Source organism: Artemia franciscana, unplaced genomic scaffold (assembly GCF_032884065.1).
Source record: "Artemia franciscana unplaced genomic scaffold, ASM3288406v1 PGA_scaffold_67, whole genome shotgun sequence".
NCBI lineage: Eukaryota > Metazoa > Arthropoda > Branchiopoda > Anostraca > Artemiidae > Artemia > Artemia franciscana.
This window is the reverse complement of record NW_027062705.1, coordinates 1,274,290-1,295,051: the sequence shown is the minus strand read 5'-3', so window position 1 is coordinate 1,295,051 and position 20,762 is coordinate 1,274,290. Positions and strand designations below refer to the sequence as shown.

General features: G+C 36.2%; 1 protein-coding gene across 2 annotated transcripts in view; it reads right to left on the bottom strand.

Moving 5' to 3' along the window:
* Positions 1-3,104: 3,104 nt before the first annotated feature.
* Positions 3,105-20,762, bottom strand: part of LOC136042129 (zinc finger protein 211-like) — a 37,702-nt gene continuing 20,044 nt past the window's right edge. For both annotated transcript variants that reach the window (XM_065727040.1, XM_065727039.1), the window contains exons 4-5: positions 19,975-20,393; positions 3,105-4,286 (exon numbers count right to left, since the gene is read on the bottom strand). In XM_065727040.1, the coding sequence (XP_065583112.1) occupies positions 3,193-4,286; positions 19,975-20,393 (1,513 nt within the window). In that variant the 3' untranslated portion in view covers positions 3,105-3,192. The remainder of the gene's footprint in view (positions 4,287-19,974; positions 20,394-20,762) is intronic.

Sequence of the window (20,762 nt, the reverse complement as noted above, 5' to 3'; positions counted from 1 at the left end):
AACTGAAAGTATGGAGTTACATCAAAACTTAAAACGAACAGAAATTACTTCGTATATGAAAGGGGTTACTTCCTCATCAACGCCCCGCTCTTTACGCTAATTTTTTTTTACTGTGTTAAAAAGCAGAGTTGAGAGAAAAAGTCAAACTTTGGCGTAAAGAGCGGGGCGTTGATGAGGAAGCAGCCCCTTTCATATACAAAATAATTTCTGTTCGTTTTAAGTTTTAATGTCGCTTCTTACTTTCAGCTAAAAAAAACTTGTTTATTTTTTATTTAATCGATATAAGAACGATACTTACATATGTTTGACCATTTTCAGTGTTTTCTACCATCTACCGGTGAGCAAAAAGATCCAAAAATGAACAGGAAAAAAGATCCAGCATATAAAACGGTTTCGCAAATAGATAGTGACTCATCTAGGCAAGTCATATGGTTACAAAGCCATGTTGCCAGACAAGGTTCAGAATGAATCAAGATCCATTGATTCTTGAACTGTATCTGACAAAGTGCTTAGTCATAAGTAATAAAAGATCTCGGGTGAATTGGGCCATTGGTCAGATCTCGGGTGAATTGGACCATTGGGTCATTGGTGAATTGCGCCAGTGAATTGGGCCCTTTTCTTCAATTTTTGAAATTAGTTCTGTTTCAACGTTTCATTAGCTCACGTTAAGTTTTTTACCGTTTATCAAGTGCATATAATTTAAAAGTATCACCTAGGTTATAGGTTTCGTATAGAAAGTAATTCCTACGCTGGTAATGTATCTTCTATGAGAGAAGATATTTGAGCATAGACAACAGTATGGTTCAGCAATACCGGAAAGCTTCTACCTCCACTCCAGCCCCTGAGCGCAAGGATCTGAAGTGGCCTAAAAAGAGCGACTTTTAAGAGAGACTCCCAAGCGATGGTTTCTCTTACCCTAGAGATGATTTGGTCAGTTATAGGGACATATTCATAAGTGGTTGGCACGGTGGTCTGAAAATTCTTTTCCCAAGGGGCACGAGTTCAATTCCAATTGTAACTAGTTATTTAGTTTGGGACGGGGGTCAGTGGCGTGACTCTGTAAGCTCAGTGTGAGGCGACCCATCTCTTCATGGGTACCTGGAGAAACCTGGGGGAGGTAAGCAAGAAGGGTGTGAGAAAGCAGGGGATGGCTGGCCCCCAGCCCCCCATTGCACTTCCTGGCTGACGGGCCATGAAACAGCGATCAGCACCACCAGTTTGACCTTATGGGTCTATTACTGTATTACTTACTGACATATCCGTACTAGACGTAATTTATTTAGGTTATTTTACTTAGATAGCAAAGGAGTAGCCTCAGCACCACTCTGGCCCCATTATCCAGCTTCAGATAAGGGCCAATAAAAATAAAATTCGAAGGGGGGGGGGGGGGTGAGAATAGAAAGAATAATCTTATTCAGTAATATTTTGAATAGTAAGCACCCGAAAATTAATAAAAATTTTGATTTTTTGCATATTTTAAGAGTTTTAGCCCTATAAAAGCCTATAGCCAAATAGAAATTCAATTTCAGTGAACATATTATTACAAATACAATGTGAAAAAAAAAAAAAAAAAAAAAAAAAAAAAAAAAAAAAAAAAAAAAAAAACGCCTCTAAGTGCGGTTGTCATGCTTACTACGATTCCTAAAGTACCTCTATGATGCAATACTGAACATGGGTGAGTAATAAGTCAAAAGAATCTTCGTCTCATCTTCTCAATTTTTAATTTAGTTTAATTCTTTCAAAGTACGAACAGTTGATCGAATGTGCTTAAAGAGCACTTGATTATAACTCCTTGAAACAGAAAGAGCTGTTAAACGTGTGAGCAATTTTTTAAATACTACCTAGCGCTTTAACCTTTTCTCTGTTGGATGGGTGCCATGTTTGCTGAAACCCAACAAAATCAAAATTTAACAAAAAGCCTTTTTTTTTGTTTACACATTTTCAATCTACGATAAAAACTCCCAGTGAATTTTGTGGCATTTTGATTTTATCTGATGTGAAATCTTAGGATGATGTGTTTTGTTGGATGAAGAAACACGGATTGACCACACAACCCTTAAAAGGAAACAAAATAACGTGAATAGCTATTATTGAGACTCGGCGCATGATCTTATAAAGTCTGTCTAATTGAAATAGTCATTGAAGTGAAAAGCTATTAGAGTTTCTAGAGATTGTGTTTAGGAAAAAAGAAGTTGACAGAAAGCGTGTCTTTTTTTCCAGGCCAGGACTCATTCAGCCGACGCTCATACTGTTTAATTTCTTGTTTTGTTACCTCCTAGTTACTTCCACTAAACCAATTTTAGTGGACACCATAGAAATCAATTGTCATTAACAATGTCTAAGATTCATAAACTTTTTTATCCCCAATAAGCAAATAGCAGCCAAATGAGCCCCTTACATTTGCGTAATAAGTAAAAATGGTTAATCCCTTAGTTCCTCCTACACTAATTATAAGCAGGTTTGGGACAAAATAATAACAAAAAATTGCTATCGCATGGACCACATGTTATCTTAGTTATATTGGAGGGTGACCTTAAAATTATATATTCATTTCAAAATTTGAGTCCCAGTCGTTCTAGATAGGGTGCAGTAAGATTCTCAACCATGATAAGCAGGTTTTTACGCAAGGCTCGAGCGCAAAATAGGAGCTTCTCCTCTATATTTGAAAAATACCTTGGTTTGGTATATTAATTGGATAAAAAGTAGAAAACAGAGAAATCGTCACCCCCCTAGATTTGAAAAATACATTTAACCCTCCCCCCTACACCGTAATTTTTCGTGAATTGAACCACGTGAATGAACCACTGGGGAGTGGTCCTCTAAGAAAAAAGAAGACACTTTCATGACTTTGAAGACACTTCAAAAAAGAAGACACTTTATTTTTTTCATGCTAAAAAAAAATAATAAAAGCACTTGACACCCCCCCCCCCCCTAATGGCCTGTGACCTGTGACCCCCCCCCCCCCTGAAACACCAAAATGATCATATTTTTTGTTAATTCGTCTATTTTTGCTTTCTTTTGAAAGTTGCCCCCCCCCCCTCATCCAAAACGCTCAGTCCAAAAAACAAAACCCTACGTATGTGCATTTCTAAAATACAAAAAAGTAAGTTTCTATAAATAATTGGAATGTGTTTCAAACCAATTTTTTTTTATTTTACAGCAGGTGGTCAGATTATTCTTTTACACAAGGAGTTATTCTGTATGAAACGATACGATATGGTTTTGACAGTCACTTGAATTTGTAAACAGCATCCCACAAGTAGAGCACATCCATCCCATTTGAGAAACATCTATTTCTACCTCTTTGTCCTTAGATTTCCACGCCTTTCTTGTTACTCTGTTAATTTGAGGCAACTGGGTTTTCTCAATTTTCTTATTTACTGGCAAAGCTTTTGAAAGCTCATGCTCAATTTTATGATGCACTTTTAGAGCATCGTCAGTTTCTGTTACAAAGTAGCATATCTTACACTCATGCTCTCTTTCTTCATCAAAATGAAATAGCAAATGATTGACTACATGTGCTTCTTCCTTAAATGTTCTACTACAAACAGGGCACACTCGGCGATCCCCGCAATGATTTAAACGTTCAGCCGCATGCTTTTTCAAATGAATATCAATTATTGTACTCAATTCTTCTTTACCACACAAACTGCATTCCACTAATTTTCCTTTTCTGTGAAATGAATTATGAGCCACAAATTTCTGTTTATTATCAAACAATATCTTGCACTTTACACATACCATGCCTCCTGGTATGTGGTGAAGTTTCATATGCTTATGGAGAGCACCCTCAGAGAAAAATCGTTTTTTACAATAGATGCAGTCAAAGTTCATCAACAATTCAAGCTCACTTGCCAGTTTTTCTTGACGAGTGGTACTCAGAACACGCTTTCCAGGACATATATGCAAATTCTTTTTATTATCAGAAGTTATTGCCCCACACTTACTACACAAAACTATTGATTCATTTTTACCCTGTCGGACTTCACTTTTTCTGGCTAGTTTCAAAGGTAAATGTTCCGATATGTCTGTTTGGTCAAAATAATCTAATAAAGGTACCTCACCACTATTACCAGAGCAAGTACTTCTTCGTTTGGTTTTACTATGTGGGAGAGGAATGGAGCTGTTATAGCAGGCATTATCATTGTTTTCTAGATTATCTAGTTGAAAGTCCTCAGTATTGTTGAAGTTGGTTTTTGGAATCTCACCACAATTTACTACTGCTTGTTCTGAAAACCAAAGAGGATCTGCAAGTTTAGGATCTGCCACCGCTGTTGACGCACTGCCTTCAAGAAAAGAAAACATAGAAAAAGACATTCAAGGTTAGACCACAGCCTCCTGATGTTAAAAAAGCCTATTATTTGAATGTTTTTTTTTTAATTATACTAATAAAAAGTGTCTGCCAAGACACGGCACTAAATTTAGTTAATTATAGAAAAAAATTCGACAATTGATATCACGACAAAACCTATTCACATAAATGGATTTACTTAACTGCCAAGCATCAAGAAGTGGGGAAATAATAATAAATAGTGGGGAAATAATGAATACTAAAAATATGAAGGTAAAAATATGACTGCCAAGCATCAAGAATAAGCAAATATATAATTATTTGAAAATAACCGAACTATGGACACATAAAAAGCAAAAAAAGTGGGGAAATAATAAATACTAAAAATAAGAAGGTTAAACACTAATGTTAAATTAGTGGATCTTTTGCTGCTCAATTAGCCCTGACAATAGTCTCCAATATGATGTTCCAAGTTTTTCGGAATTGAATATTTTCCTGAAATTTTTGAAATATAAAAATAGGGGCTTCTAGGACCCTACCTGACCCCACTAACATTTAAATCTTAAACTTCATATACATACCACTTCGTTAAAATGTAAAAAAAAAAAAAAACAACAAACAACAGCCTTTAATTCAACAGTCCCTGAACATTCTTTGATTTTCTGAATAATTTCATAAATAATTTCTTAGCCCACACTGCTTTTCCCTTTAGAAGAGAGAGTACAAAGGAAAAAATAACGGGTTTAGTCTCAATAAAACAGTGACAGGCGTACTTAAACGTACTTAAAAATAAATACACCAACAAAACACCAATTGATAAAAATATCCTATAAAAAATTGAATATCAAAAAGAAACAGCATTGGTAAATACGCTGGGCTTTTGTAAGGCTTAATGGCAGTAATAATAATAATACAAAAAATATTTAAGGATTTATGTGTAAATAGACTTAGTAGGCCTACATTTTAGAACAAACCCTATTAAAAAATCGGCCGGTATCCTCTACAATGGTTAAATTCAAATTCAATTCAAATTCATTTTATTTAAAAAACATTCGACGGACAGAGCCGATTATTAGTTTTTATTGTCATACACACACAAAAATTCGTCGACAAGTCAAAATTAACATTCACAAAATTAATAATATATACAATTAACAATAATAATTGTCACATACACACGAAAATAAGTCAACAAATATACACAAAATTATAATAATACAATTAACAACAATAATCCGGATTAAAAAGTCGATCCAGCATTAAACAACTTAACAAACGAGGGCACAAAACTAAGCTCATAACGAGCATGTGACACAGTCACAGGTTGAAGTTTTGGTACAGGCTCTGCAACGGCCCTGAGTGGCCTTACCCGTGCCGGTTGATGTTGGGGAGGAAGGATATTTCGACTAAGATAATCTGGAAATGCTTTGATGAGATCAATGGGAATATCTACAGGGGTAATGCTTGTTCTTTTAAGCCTTTTTAATTTGAAAAACACCTGGGACTCTGATATCAAAGGGAAATCAAAAGACTCAGGAGGAGGGGTGGGTATTCCCACGCTCAGCAAAGGCGGGAGGGATTGCACAATGTTACCCAGATGTTTATTAAGGGAGTTGGCTGTTACGACGTCATCTTCATCAATGCCAAAATCGACTCCTTTTTCCACCTTGCCCGTCATCCTTTTGATTCGGTTGTACCACTGGCTTGGTTTGGACTCGAACAGATGATTAACTTTACGTTCTACATATTTGTTCGCGTGTTTTCGAGTGACTTTTCTTAGTTTGTTTTTCAACCTGTTGGCTTGTTGGGTATTACCTTGACGGAAAAGCCATCTCTTTTCCATTACCATTTTCTTAACTTCTTGTGTAATATATGGTCGATCTGACGAGAAACGTTTTGTTGACTTCTCAGGAAAACAGGCCTTGTAATTATGAAGCAAAGCTTCTTGGAAAATAGTAGCTTTTTCGTTGCTACTTTTAGCATCTTGGAATTTTTCCCATTTCTCGCAGCTTAACCATTGGCCAAAAGTCAGAAGTCCCTCACTTGTGATTGGTCGACTGATAGTTACAGTTGTAGTGTAATCGATTTTAATGGAACAGGTGGGGTTAAGTTCAAGAGAAAAGTGGTAACTTCCTCCAATTGGAGCCCCGGTCGTAGGTATGTTGTAAAATTCGTGCATATTTGTGGAAATTCGGTCAAGGGAGGTGCCACCTTTGGTTGTGGGAAAATTGACGAGCTGCTTCAGGCCGATTCCGGCGTCCAGGTGATGGAGCTTTAATTCATTGGCATCGCCCATCATGAAAATTCCGCATGATGGGTATTTGCCCAAAACAAAATCCGAACTGAGCTGTAGCTTTTCTACGAATGCTTGGCGGTATTCACTCGTCTGACCCGGCGAGTAATAATACACGCAGAGAGCAATACCAGTGAATTTCCGGGGGAGACGTCGTGGTTTTAGAATGACCCACATTATTTCGTCGTACTCAGTTAAAAAAGGGACATCAAGTCTAGCTGCTTTAAAAATTTCATGGGCATAAATAAGAACTCCGCCACCTTTTTTCCCCAGTGGATGGTCATCAGGTCGTATTTTTATAAACTCATCAAAACCACCTATTTTCAGGAGTTCTGGGTTTTGCCGATGAACTTCAGAAACCATTAGGACAGATGCCTTTGTTGCCTGAGCTAGACTTTCTAACTCAGCCACTTTATCAAAATTTAAACTTTCAGCATTTGCGTAAATAAACCTAGGGAAGGAAAAAACATCAGAATTATAATACTTTACCTTAGTGGTGTTTGATGTTTTTGTTGTAGGTCTTTGTAAGAATATGTTATTTCCCTGGTGGGTGAGGCTGTCATCAGGATTACCCATACCAACCAGGGGCTCGAATTTATTCAGTACTGGAATTTCGGCTGAAACGAAAGAAATTGTGTCCTCGCCATTGGGGGCTGTGAGGGTGGACAGGAGGGGGGAGGTACGGGGATTTGAAACACTGTCGGGGGGCTCGGGGACGTTATCTTTTGTGGGGGGTAGAAAAGTTGATGCTGCTGAGGTAGCGGATCCGGGAAAAACATCCCGACCGACCGAGAAGGCGCAACACACGCTTGGTTGGGGGTATGTTGATGTACGGGAGGGATTGTTGGTAAGGGGGGCCACGGAGGTCCACAAAAGGTGTAATCGCGATGTTTTTGAATTCGTAACCCCCGTCCAATTAAGTTTTTTGATGCCGGGTTCGGATCCAGAAAAGTATTTTCCTGTCGATTGGTGTGACTGGAGCTACGTCTTTTTGATGTACCGCAACACGCATGCGCGAAAACACATTCTTTTTCCGTACATGATAAAACACAACATAAATCAACGTGGTCAAAATTACACTCATTATTACTGCAAGTTTTCGAAATAAAGCGCGGACATATATGTAAAAAACGACACTTTTTTCTGTGCTTACAGAAACCATTTTCATTAAAATACCGACATATCTTGTTAAATTTGGGAGCCTCTTCCACAAAAAACCTGCATATAATATTACATCCTTTACTGGTTAAGGGCTTGCGCTTAACTTTTTGTTGCACTATTTTCTCGAAAACAATTAACGGTTCATCTTCAGTCGGTTGAATGTTACGAAAATTATTCTCGTCAGTTAACCTTACGTCAGCTAATTTAACACTTTCCTGAATCTCGTTATCGAGGATCATTCTCACACTGCATGCACTTTTTACATCACTTAATGAGTTACAAATCTGATTGCTCGGGCCTTGTATAGAATTATTCATTTCAGAGCTAAAGGGAGACGAGCGTAATTTCACGGGTGGCATGGGTGAAAGGATTCCCAACTGATTTAACTGCATCATTAGGGTGTCAATAGTTGTTGTTTTTTCGTCAGTTAAGTTCTGAAGGTTACGTAAATCAGATTGGAGTGATTCGTGAGCATTTCTTAAGGGTAATAGTTCATTTTGAATAGCTGAGAGTTGATTCTCAAGAACGGAACATCTGTTAGTTAAAGCTGAGACTTCATTAACATATTCAGAACAATTCGTGCATGGAGTTTTATCCTCACTGCTGGGCCTAGTTACTGTCTTAGTTTTGGGATTAGAATTCCTTGGTGTGACTATGGGTGTGTTTTTGCCAAAGGATCTAGGTCTAGGGCACGCTTGTGGCGTAACTTTGCACGGAATTTTCATACCGCTAGTAAATGAAGGTGAAGTGGGGAAGTCACAATTTAAGCACAACCATACCTGTAGTTTTTCTCTTGCTCCAAGCGTGATCCTTGCACACTTAGGATGCCACCATTGACTGCATTTGGTGCACTGAGCAATCCCACTAGTTGCTGGGTTTCTACACTCAGGGCAGTAATATTTAGTCATAACTAACTTGGAAAAAACTAGGTGCTGTGTACTAGGCTGATTGGGAGGAGGACTACCTCGAACCCGACCAACTCGTCTTCACCCGGGGTAAAAACCACAGAAATTCTCTACCTGCTGTGCGGAGATTCAATATCCAAAATAATCCTCAAGTTCATATTTTTAAAACGAAAATCATAGATTAGATACACAAATGTCAAACAACGCCACTGCGTGTAAATAAAATTGAAAATATAATTTTGACAGCACCTCTCCGCACGCAAGTCAGATGACTTGCGTCATCTGACGCAAATGAATTATATGAATTATATTAAAATGAATTATATTAACTAGACAACTAAAAACCATAAGAAGCAAACGATCCTGCTGCATTGATTAATGCAAAAACTCAATCAGTTTATTTGGTTGAACAGCCCCCCTACCCCTCCAACATATTTACTTCAAAAATCCGTTTTGTCACAAAAATTGTTCTTTTTTCTCATTTTTGTAAAAATAGGCCCACAATAAAAAAAGAAGAAACAAAAAGACGCAGGTGTTTTATAATTAGTGGGGCATCATCAAACATGTTACTGTCAAGTTGGAGGGGTTAGATTCTTTAAAATGAAAAATTCTTTTTTGTAAACAGTCTATTTCTGTTTTCTGTAAAACTTTTGGAAAAAACAGACATTCAGTTGATAGATTTCCTTGGTAAAAAAAAAAAAAATAATAATTAAATGGATTGAAACAAATAAATTCTCGGTACATAAAAGGCGGGATGCACTATCATCCAAAAATAGCAAAATCACGAGAAAACCTTATTCTCATTAAAAATCATGGGTTTTCAAAATTCATGGCTTTAAAATTTACCGAGCACCAATTGATTTTGAAAGAGAATATGGGGATTATTTAGAAAATATAGCAAATTGTCTACTAGAAATTTCAGAAAGAGGTAGGAGCCCAAAGGCCCCCAGGATTACTACCTAATTTTCTTATGAGAAAAAGTAATACATAGTTTGAAAATACTTATAGTACCTGATTTATGGTTGACGAACAAAATTTAATACTGGATGCAAAAAGTTTGGTATTTGGAGGTCGTTTTAATCTTGAATCACTAACCACAATAAGATCCGTAGTCTTTTACACCCTTCCCCCCAGACTCCTCCCTTTTTTAAATGCGTAGATTTGATAATTATACTAGACTCGTTAAAGCAGTTTGCTTCTTTTCCTATATTCCAGTCAAAAGAAAACTGAGTAAACCACATGTATAGAAAAATCACAAAAGATATGTAAATATTTAATTCTAGAAATCCTTTGTATTAGAATTTGAAGTTCCAGACTTCATAATTGCTATTATTGAAATCAGATGAATTTCTATTTGTGTTGCGGAGCAACACTACTGCTCTCGTAGTTTTTTTTTGTTTTTGTTTTTTTCACCGTGATCAGCGACCTGTAGCTCCGAAGTGGTAAGAGTTAAAAATTTGAGATTTTTCAGAGGGAAGGGAAACGTGAAACAGAGTAAAAAAGTTCCAGAGAAGTTCCTAAAATTTCTAACAGTTTTCCAAAAAAAATAAAACCGTTTTTTTCTTAGAAACTCTGCGTTCGATGTTAGACGTCAAGTTAAGACGACCCTAGCTTCGGAAATAAACTTGTTAGAAATACAGTTATGCTGAACTCATGTAGAACTTTCATTTGTCTCTTCGAGAACTGGAGCACAAAATTCCGTAGCTCTTACAGATTTCCCGGAAATAATTCCGGAAAAGTCCATCTCGTTCCAATTTTTTTTGGAATTTTCTCAAATTTTCGATTTTGATGTTTCTTATATTTTTATCGAGTAGTGCTATGAAAAGTATGCAAGAAGAAGTGAAGTGTTCTATATACCAAGTTGCTTCGTTCTCTAAGAAATAATTTCCAAAGTTTCGACGTTCTAGAGGTAACTTCTGTTCTGGACCAGCTAGAATTTTTTTTCCAACGCGGTTCGACAGGTCTCGATCTCCTAACAACTGGAGCTTACAATAGTTTCTCCGAAATAAAATTCCTTCTGTGGGTTTTTCTATTTGGAAGTTTTGTCATGCCCTGGGGGCAATTTAAATTTTTTGGTGAATTTGGTTTGTTTTATATTTTCCTAGCTTAGACCATCAAAAGTTAAGCAGAAAACTATAAAACGTTATTTCCGTATCTCTTTCAGATTTCCCGGAAATAATTCCCGAAATGTGCGTCTCGAAACATAATACTTCGAATTGGCGTCAAGTTAAGACGGCCCTAGTTCCGGAAGTAAACGTTTTAGAGATAAAATAATTATGAACTCATATAGAACTTTTATTGATGTTTCTCGTTTATTTCTGGACCAGCTAAACATTTTACCAAACTCAGTTTAGTAGGAGCTCGAAATAAAACCATATCAAAGATGCTTCAAGATAACAATCGAAGCCGCATTAGAAAAATGTCCTCTGAAGGACATAATGGAGACTGTTGCTCCGCAACTGTGTCCCGTAGGGCACAGTTGCACGTGTTGCTCCGCAACTGTGCCCTAAGGAACAGGGCACAGTTGCTGCAACACTTCCCGTTGCACAGGCAACGGAGGTCTATTTTCTGACTACATTTAAAGCATCACAGCATCAAGTTTTTCATAGGCTGCTACTGGTAAATATGTTACCCTGGTAAATATGTTACTGGTAAATATGTTACTGGTAAATTTCTACCTGTACCAAGCATATTCACAGGAGTGTATTATGAAGCAGGCCCATTTTGAAGAGGAAAAATCAAGGAGAACAACAAAATAAACAGGCCTAAGTATACGGTCATCGTAAGGAAAATCATTGTGAGTTTGAGATTCCGGGGAAAGTTCCCCCTTGCACACATTTTACCCCCAGACAGATTTTTTTTTAGGGATGAAGGGGAGACGCAGTTTTGATTAAAAAAAAAAAAAATGGAGGGTAGATGGAAAATTTAAAATATTACAGGAAAAAGCGCAAAAATAACGATATTTTGGATAGCCATTTTACCTACGAATCTATTGAGTTAAAACAAAAAGATTTAGCAGGTTCTCAGCTGACGCCAGAGACCTTGGGATCAGTATTTAGCTTCCCTTGCCTTCTACCGGAGCCGTTCCTGGGGTTGGTGGTGCTAGGGAAAAAAATTAATTAGAGCGCACCCTCCTGACTGAAATATAAGCAAAGCAACCGACTTAACATGAAAAATTTGATCAAAGTGGGCAATCCCCCATTCGCGATGCCCAGGGCATCTAACCAGGATGTGACTAGAATACTGGTGGTTCAACTGTAAGTGTTTGTCAGTCTTTTCTATGACAAAATTTGACATTTTCATCAAACATTTAACTTTTTCATACACGTACGCAATGGAGACCTTAAAGAAAACAATTAGATTCAATATTTTCAATAGAAAAGAGATGAAAAAACTAGATTCAAGATTCATTTATTTAAAGCAGCTTTCATGATATTGGCCTCAACTAAATCGCGCTATTTCTTGCAACACAGAAAAGAAAACTAAGCATGATTAAACAACACAGGAAAAACAAAATACTAAGGGTGATTAGTGTCACAAAACGGAATAAACGACTCGCTTTCCGGTGATTGCTGAACATGTATGTCTAGACTTTGGCGTCAAGCAGGCAATGCCATCTGAGCTTTTAAGTAGGTGAGTGTTGAGTTTAACTAAGATAGATGGCGCTTGACCAGGCCAATGAATTTGCCTTCTATAATGTGTCTTTTTTATGGGATTGTCGTTATTAATGCATTTAATGAAGTTAGGGGGGTTATTTCTTATATTTCTTGCACTGTTTCACAGAAAATCGTCGTAAAGGATGCGCAAAAAGCTAAAATTGGGATCAGCGCATATCAGTTTCAACACCGCTGCAACGCCATCGCTGCAAGACACATTTAACTATTTGTAAAAGAAAAGGTAAAGAGGTAAAGATACGGCATTAGACTTTATAGTCCGTACCGGCGGTGCTGATCTCCGTTTCTTAGCCCTTCAGCCAGGAAGTGCAATGGGGGGGGGGGGCAGCCATCCTGTGCTTTCGCACACCCTTCCTGTTTACCTTCCCCAGATTTCTCCAGGTACCCATTTAGAGCTGGGTCGATTAGAGCTAACTATTTGTAAACAGGGAGGAAAGAAAAAAAATCACAGAAGAAAAAAGAAAGAGAGAAAAGGATATCAAAGTGAAACCAAAATCTGTTTTTGTCATTCATTGAAGGGGCCAAATGAATGACATCTTTTACTTAACCATTTCGAGAAGGCTACTTAGATAAATTTATTACCTGAATCCTTATTACCAGAATTGCAATCCTGTCTTCAAATCCAGAATAGTTGAAAAAGGGGAACTTGAGGTAGGTTCGGATAGCATAAGAACTATAGGTAGAGATTATGCAGTTCAATATTAGCTGACTAAGATCAGGAAAGAAAGGCCATTTTTTAGCCTTTGATGCTCAATATTCGAATTCAACATTACCCTTTGAACCTCAAGAATATTACGATTAAATTTTAGGCTTTAAAAGCACTACTTTTCTGAAATGAAGAGTCTTTTTAAGACACTCCGTAAGGAAAAGACTTGACAAAATGCTATATCACATAATTTTCAGTGAAACTGGACAATCATTTCCTGAGGTGAATAAGATCATCAAAGCTTTTATTAACTTGGTTTTATGTACATCATCTGTGTTTTGCAGCCCTTTCCAGGTATCTGTATATTTCTAGTAAAACAATCTCAACCATATGGTGCATTAAGTCAATGATACCCTTAAACAAATCAGAAAATCCTGATGTTTTTTTCTCTCTTCAGAAAATTACACACTTTAAAAAAGGTTTGTCACTCAGAAAATTACACATTTTCTGAAGACAAACCTTCGATAGAACTCCTTAATCTACTTTGAATTTATCTCCCTCTGTAACGAGATGAAAAAATAATCTCCTTTTCCTAAGTGGGGAGTTCTCTCCAATCTTTAGACCTACACATATTGCAAGAACTCCATCATCAACTCAAAGCTCCAAACGTAGGAGGCAACAAAAGTAGGAAACTCGACTTAAATCAAGACAGTAACTACAACTGCATATTTGGTAGGACATGATATCACTTTTTCACATTACACCAAGAAAACAGAAACACTAATGGTCGTCCTTTCTAAGAAAATGGTGGTAAAGCTACAAAAGACACAAGTAGACCCCCTAATTATGAAGTATATAATCAAGAAACCATGAGCTTTGATAACGGGTAAAAATAAACCGTTCCATGATCTTATTATGGCTTACCTCCAAAAGTTGCAATCATGAATAAGAAGACTCTTGGATCCAAAATAAACAAGCAATTTATTAATATAAGAGAGCCTTCTTGAAACCTTTCAAAATTTGAACTATTTTGTTAAATGACAGACATCTGCAGTGCAAGCTACAACAGTTATCTTGATGTAACTGCAAATTGATTAATGCAAATTACACGCTGGTGGTTCATGAGAACGTATGAAAACAGCACCTGTGCTGCTAGCACGAGGAAGACAAATGAATATTTTAGCCTGGTTTACAAATCAACAGTAAAGATGATAACATACATTGGATGAAAATTTGCCCGCACAAAAAAAGTGCAGCCCGCAGTTGTACTACAAGTGTGAGTGTTGAAGCAAAAATAGAGGATGAAAAGGTTCTGTCAGATGAATCAAAAACGTTCTGTATGATGAATCAAAAACGTCAGATGAATCGAAAACGTTCTATCAGATGAATCAAAACATCAGATGAATCAAAAGCGTTGTCACATGAATCCAAAACGTCAGATGAATCAAAAACGTTCTGTCAGGTGAATCAAAAACGTCAGATGAATCAAAAACGTTCTGTCAGATGAATTAAAAACGTTCTGTATGATGAATCAAAAACGTCAGATGAATCAAAAACGTTCTGTCAGGTGAATCAAAAACGTCAGATGAATCAAAAACGTTCTGTCAGATGAATCAAAAACGTTATGTATGATGAATCAAAAAATGTCAGCTGAATCGAAAACGTTCTATCACATGAATCCAAAACGTCAGATGAATCAAAACGTTCTGTCAGGTGAATCAAAAACGTCAGATGAATCAAAGAGGTTCTGTCAGATGAATCAAAACCGTTCTGTATGATGAATCAAAAACGTTCTGTCAGGTGAATCAAAAACGTCAGATGAATCAAAAACTATCTGTCAGATGAATCAAAAACGTTCTGTATGATGAATCAAAAAAAAAAACGTCAGATGAATCGAAAACTTTCTATCAGATGAATCAAAACATCAGATGAATCAAAAGCGTTGTCACATGAATCCAAAACGTCAGATGAATCAAAAACGTTCTGTCAGGTGAATCAGAAACGTCATATGAATCAAAAACGTTCTGTCAGATGAATCAAAAGCGTTCTGTCAGATGAATCAAAAACGTTCTGGCATATGAATCAGAGAAAAAAGAGAAAAATAATACTGATTTTCCAGAAACAGTTTGCATTTCGTCAGTTTCTGTGATGCTTGATTAACAGAATGAAAATGATGCAGACGAAAATTACTGTCTTTCCAACAATCTGCGCTGCTCCAGCCATACGCTCAACTTAGTAACTACTAAAACTAATAAGCATATCTTTACATGCAATACCTCCAAAAAGATTTACAGAGCTGCACGCCCTAAGTCCCAGGCATTGTAGAATTTCACAAGGGACAGCAAAAAGGAATTGGATAAATTCGAGGAAGCGACAGAAAACAGCCTAAGATCACAAGCACAACACTTTGGAAATTTATTTGCAACGCTGCTTAGTAGGCTCTTGAGATTTAAGAAACAAAGGCTACAAAAATCTTGTACTGATCTTAACGTAACTTGAGCAGGGAACGTAAATATTGAATTTCTTAATGAACATGTACAGGTTACTGATCCACTAACCAAAACCTCAGGTATCCTACAAGGTGGGAAGAGATTCTCTCTAGGTTTAGTGCTGCAAGACCTCATAAGATTGAAAAATAATGACAATAATATGAAGTATTACTACACACCACTCTGCTAGCTATTACAATTCTCTAAGGGCAGAAGAGACATTTTCCCAGTCTCCTTCCTACTGAATTCTACAAAAAACTCTAAGGATTTTGTGACATGATGAAAAATTTTTTTTTCGTTCTTCTTATCTAACAATCATCCTCTTGGTTCTTCATATAATACTTAAATATTAATACAATGGTTCTTCTTATAATACTTAAGTATTATTTATAATAATACTTAACCAGTATTATTACAATTAGTCTTATATATATCACGCCAATCACTAAGTCTGCTCTTGTTAAGCGAATCAGCTGGGACTGCTATTTTGATATGCAAGAAGAATAAAGTTGAAGATCGTAGATCCACAATATTGTAAATGTCGAAAGTAAACAAGCATATTTGAATATGAGTAAAGCGCATTGACTTGGTTTTGATATTTGGCTTTCTTTTTTTGTCTCATGTTTCTATGAGTGCTACCTATACAGCGGCGGATCCAGGAGGTGGGGGAAGGGGTGTCTGAAAGGACGCGGGTTCAAATCCCAGTGTATCCAATTGTTCAGTTTGGGACGGGGGTCAGTGGCGTGACTCTGTAAGCTTAGCCAGAGTCGACCCAACTCTAAACGGGTACCTGGAGAAATCTGGAGAAGGTAAAAAGGAAGGGTGTGCGAAAGCACAGGATGGTTGGCTTCCAACCCCCCATTGCACTTCCTGGATGAAGGGCCAAGAAACGGAAATCAGCACCGCCGGTAGGGACTGTAAAGTCTAATGCCGTATCCTTTACCTTTTTTTACCTTTTATCAAGGGAATCTGTCCGTATTATCACAAAAGCCAACTTGGAGGCGAACATCTTCATTTCGAAATAACAAGGAGAGGATATTTAAAATCCTAACTTCTTTAGGTAGTTGAAAGATATTTCATGATTGCACTATCGCAATGGGAAAAGCAAAATATTTACTTCTTTTTACTGTCAAAAATTTGTTTTCGAGTCTTGCTGTGGCACTGAGGTGAAGAAATTGATATCTCTACTTTTTTGGATGTCTGTTTTTTTTTGGGGGGCTTGCTTTTTTGTGAACAGGGGCGGTTTTTACAACATTGTCATTTTAGGGGACTTGTACAATATAAATTGAATGTATGAGAAGTGCGAAAATTATTAATTTAAGTTTTTTGGTGAGCGAATGGTGGCGACTTCACTGCCTATTTTCATCTAATTAAAACTCTGCATTATATGACATATCACCTCCTCTGTTCATCCTAAAACTTTAAAATAAAGGCCAAACTCTTTAGAACTTTCATAAAGGTTTGTACAAAAATATATACCTAAAACTACGTATATGAGTCGAAATACTTCTTCAAAGGTCGGAGTGATCATTTAAGAAAAATAGATTTTAATTTTTTTTTTTATTAATGAAGGCAAATAGCTATGCGTTTATTTATTTTTTTTTTTTATCTAGCTTGTATAGATTGATCTTTGAATTTTGAGCTTGAATCAGTGGAATGGCATCGATTTTTTCAAGCATTTACTAATAAAATGTTGATATAAAGTGGAAATCCACACAACCTGAGTTAAACACAGAAACGGAATGCAACTAAAATATTACTTTAGAATTTTCCACCTTCTGAATACCAACCAGTCACTCTAAGAATTTAAATCACCAACCTATACCTATCAAATACAAAGATAACAAACACTTAATTATTGTTTTTTAAGGATTATTTCGACTCAAATACTTAGTTTGAAGCACATATCTGCATGCATCTTTATTAAATTTCAGATTTTTCTGACGATTTTGATCTGACAATTCAAATTTTTTCGGGAAATTCTAAAAGAGGAAATTCTAACGAAGAGCTCTAAACTGGCAGGAGCCAAAATATTGAGGTAGACATCAACCATGTAATAAATATATACGGCGGGAGAGGAAATAGAGAGATAGACTTTTTCTTGTAGAATTGTGGATTCTTTAATTCAAGCGAAATATTTCGAACTTTAAAAAGTAGAAAGCTGCGCCACGTTTTAATGAAAAGTAAAATTTTGATTAGTAAATTTTTGAGATTTTGTTGAAGTTAACACTGTTTATTAAAACACTATTTTTAAAAAGAAACAGTGATTATTTGATGCTTTATTACCTATACTTAAAACACTCGTTTTAATGTCTTCTATGCATTTCTATCTCTCGTTTTGTTTTTCTTGTTACACCCCTAAAAGAGCTAGCATTTAATGTTTAATATATCTTTTACGAAAGTTGTATCTTTATCCTTATTTCCAACTCTTCATTACTATCATAGTTACTAGGCGATGCTATAAAGTTAAGCGATATACTAAATGTTTGGCCAATACATATTGTGACAAAGAATGCATAACTCAAAAAGATGGTTCAAGACCAGCTTTTCATTAAATTTTTTTTTTACAATAAAAAGCTTAGCTCACTCACTGTAGTGGTCAGAAGTTAAAAGGCAAAAATATTAAATATCATATTTTTTTTTATAGATGGTGAACAACTTTTTATTTTTAATTTTTTAAGGCGGGTTGGTTTTTATAACCTACTATTTTTTGTATCAATATTTTTGTACCATTTTAATTTCATCAGATTTAATTCCCGAAGTAAAACATATGCGGTTACCTTACTGATCATCTTTTATATATTGTCTTTTACATGTTTTAGTTCCAATGAATTTGGGTTTAAATATGTATTTCGGTATTTAAAACCAAAATGTTTTAGCTCCAATGTATTTGGGTATTCAAGTATATATTTTAGTGTTTAAATCCAAAGTACATATTTAGTGAAGCATTTGGAAATACTATTTAAATATATTACCAACAGAGTATTTTGTATTTATAATTAGGTATATTTTAAAAGCATTTTACTCATGGCTGACCAGAATATATAGAAAACCCATTGCAATACATGAGCAGATAAACAATCTCAGCCAAAAGTTGAATTTGGAGAAAAAAAGAACCCTACGCCACTAACACCAATAGCACCAAAGCATAGGTTGAATATAAAATTAGCTTATTCAGACAGATTTAAAAAAGAAACTTTAGCCAATCTTTGTAAGCGTCATAAAAGACAGAAAGCTCTTGAAAAGCTAATCTGTCAGTAGTGAGTCATGCATTAAAGAGTATATGCAATGTGTATAAAATATATGCATAACTAACATTGCTGATTTTTATTGTTTTCTATATTTTGGCATAATTTTCATACGATTTTACGGCTTTAACAGGTTTCCTTCCCACTCTGGAAACAAAACCCCCTGCTTATGAGCCTGATTCTCTGCATAACTCAAAGAAACCAATACACAATATTTCACAGCCAGATATCCCTAAACATATGAACAAACATTAAATACTCCCTTGTAAGAACAAATGAAATAAGCAATAACTACTACTAGTAACAACTCACCGGAGCACCAAGCCATCTGAGGCCAACACAGCTACGCACGCTCTTCATTCATCCCAATCTATTCAAACCCTCCCTCTTTACACCCTCCCAGGAAATTCCCCTTTCCTTTAAATCTTTCTTTATGACATCCTCCCACCCCAAACGAGGACAACCTGCTTTCCGCTTAGCCCTAGACATTTGGCCAAAAAGGACAATCTTCGGTAATTTGCCATCCTTCATCCGCAGAACTTGCCCTAGCCATCTCAACCTTTCTCTGTTTGTAGCCATAGAAAGCGGGATTAAACCACATTTTTCGTACAGCCGACAGTTTGAAATAGGGTTAGTCAGCCAGGTACCCAGCACAATCTGTAGTCACTTTCTCTAGAAATCATCTAGAAAAATCTTTCACTTTTCAAACTTCTCTTAATATTCTTCCAAATTTATTTCTTTAACTGTGAAAAACACCCTAAGCCTTGACTGTCCTACTTTTAACATCTTCATTGCTCCCACCGTCTCTACTAATAATACTGCCAGGGTAAATGAAGCTGCAGCCCTGATCAATCTTTTCGTTATCCAACGTCACCTTTTCATCTTCACTTATTCCTAGCCTTATTGACTTAGTCTTCTTTACATTGATTTTGAAACCTATTCTAGCACACTGAACCCGCAAAACCTCTAAAAATTCATTCATTTTGCTCAGACTTTCATCTAGGATGCTTAAATCATCAGCATAATCTAAGTCCAGGCGAATTGTTTCCTCTTCTTCAATTGATTCCATTGTCTCCCATTGCCTTTCCTGTGCTCCTTAAGACAAAGTCCATCAAAATGATCCATATAAAGGGGGATAGAACACAACCCTGCTTACCTTGATTTAAAACAAAACCAGCAGCTAACCTCATTTCCTACTGCTGATAAAGATTAAATAAACAAAATAATATCGTAGAAAATAGTTAAAGTAATATAAGATGGGACATACTTTTTGATCTCGGATAAGTTTTTGGAGAAACATTTTGCATCTCACTATTTTCAGAAAGAGCGTGGACTGAAACAGGTGAGTATTCCGACGGCGGAGAGTAGCTCAGCGGTATTACTTCAAAACCTTTGCTTGTAGTTGAGTAATGATCCCAAGCCCTATTGGACCCTTTACGATGCTTTAATTCATTTTCCGATTGTATAGATTCTGGTCCATTCAGGGTTTTATCACCATTAGTATTTGTGGTGCTTTCTGATTGAACGAAGCCTAAGCTCATCAACGTGCCACTTATCGAGCTGTAGGCCAAATTCATACCGAATTGGAAGTCTTCAATGATTATCCGCAGGTTTATTGCTTCTCTTCGTGTTAGATTTACTGAACCAAAGTACAACAACCTTATCAAATTTGAGATATCTTCATACCTGCAAAAAAAATTGCTCTAAATAATGAGAACAATTTGTGGATTGATAAGCTAACTGAATTATCTGACTTTGCGTGCACTGTAAGAAGTGATCTTTGATCTTTGAATCCCTTTTCATTGATATTACTTTTAGGAGAAGCCCTTGCATTAGACAATACATACCGATCTCCGTGTGGATCCATCCCTTCATTTCTTCAGATAATCGAATGCTATTCGAAGTAATACAAATTTGTCCGTCTGACTTCATCCTAATTGGTGATTTCAACTTGAGCTCATATGATATTTCATCTCAAATTACGGCAAATTTTTCATCAGCAAATTTTGATGAAAGCTTTGAAGATTTTTCGCTTACAGTTTGACTTTTTTATTA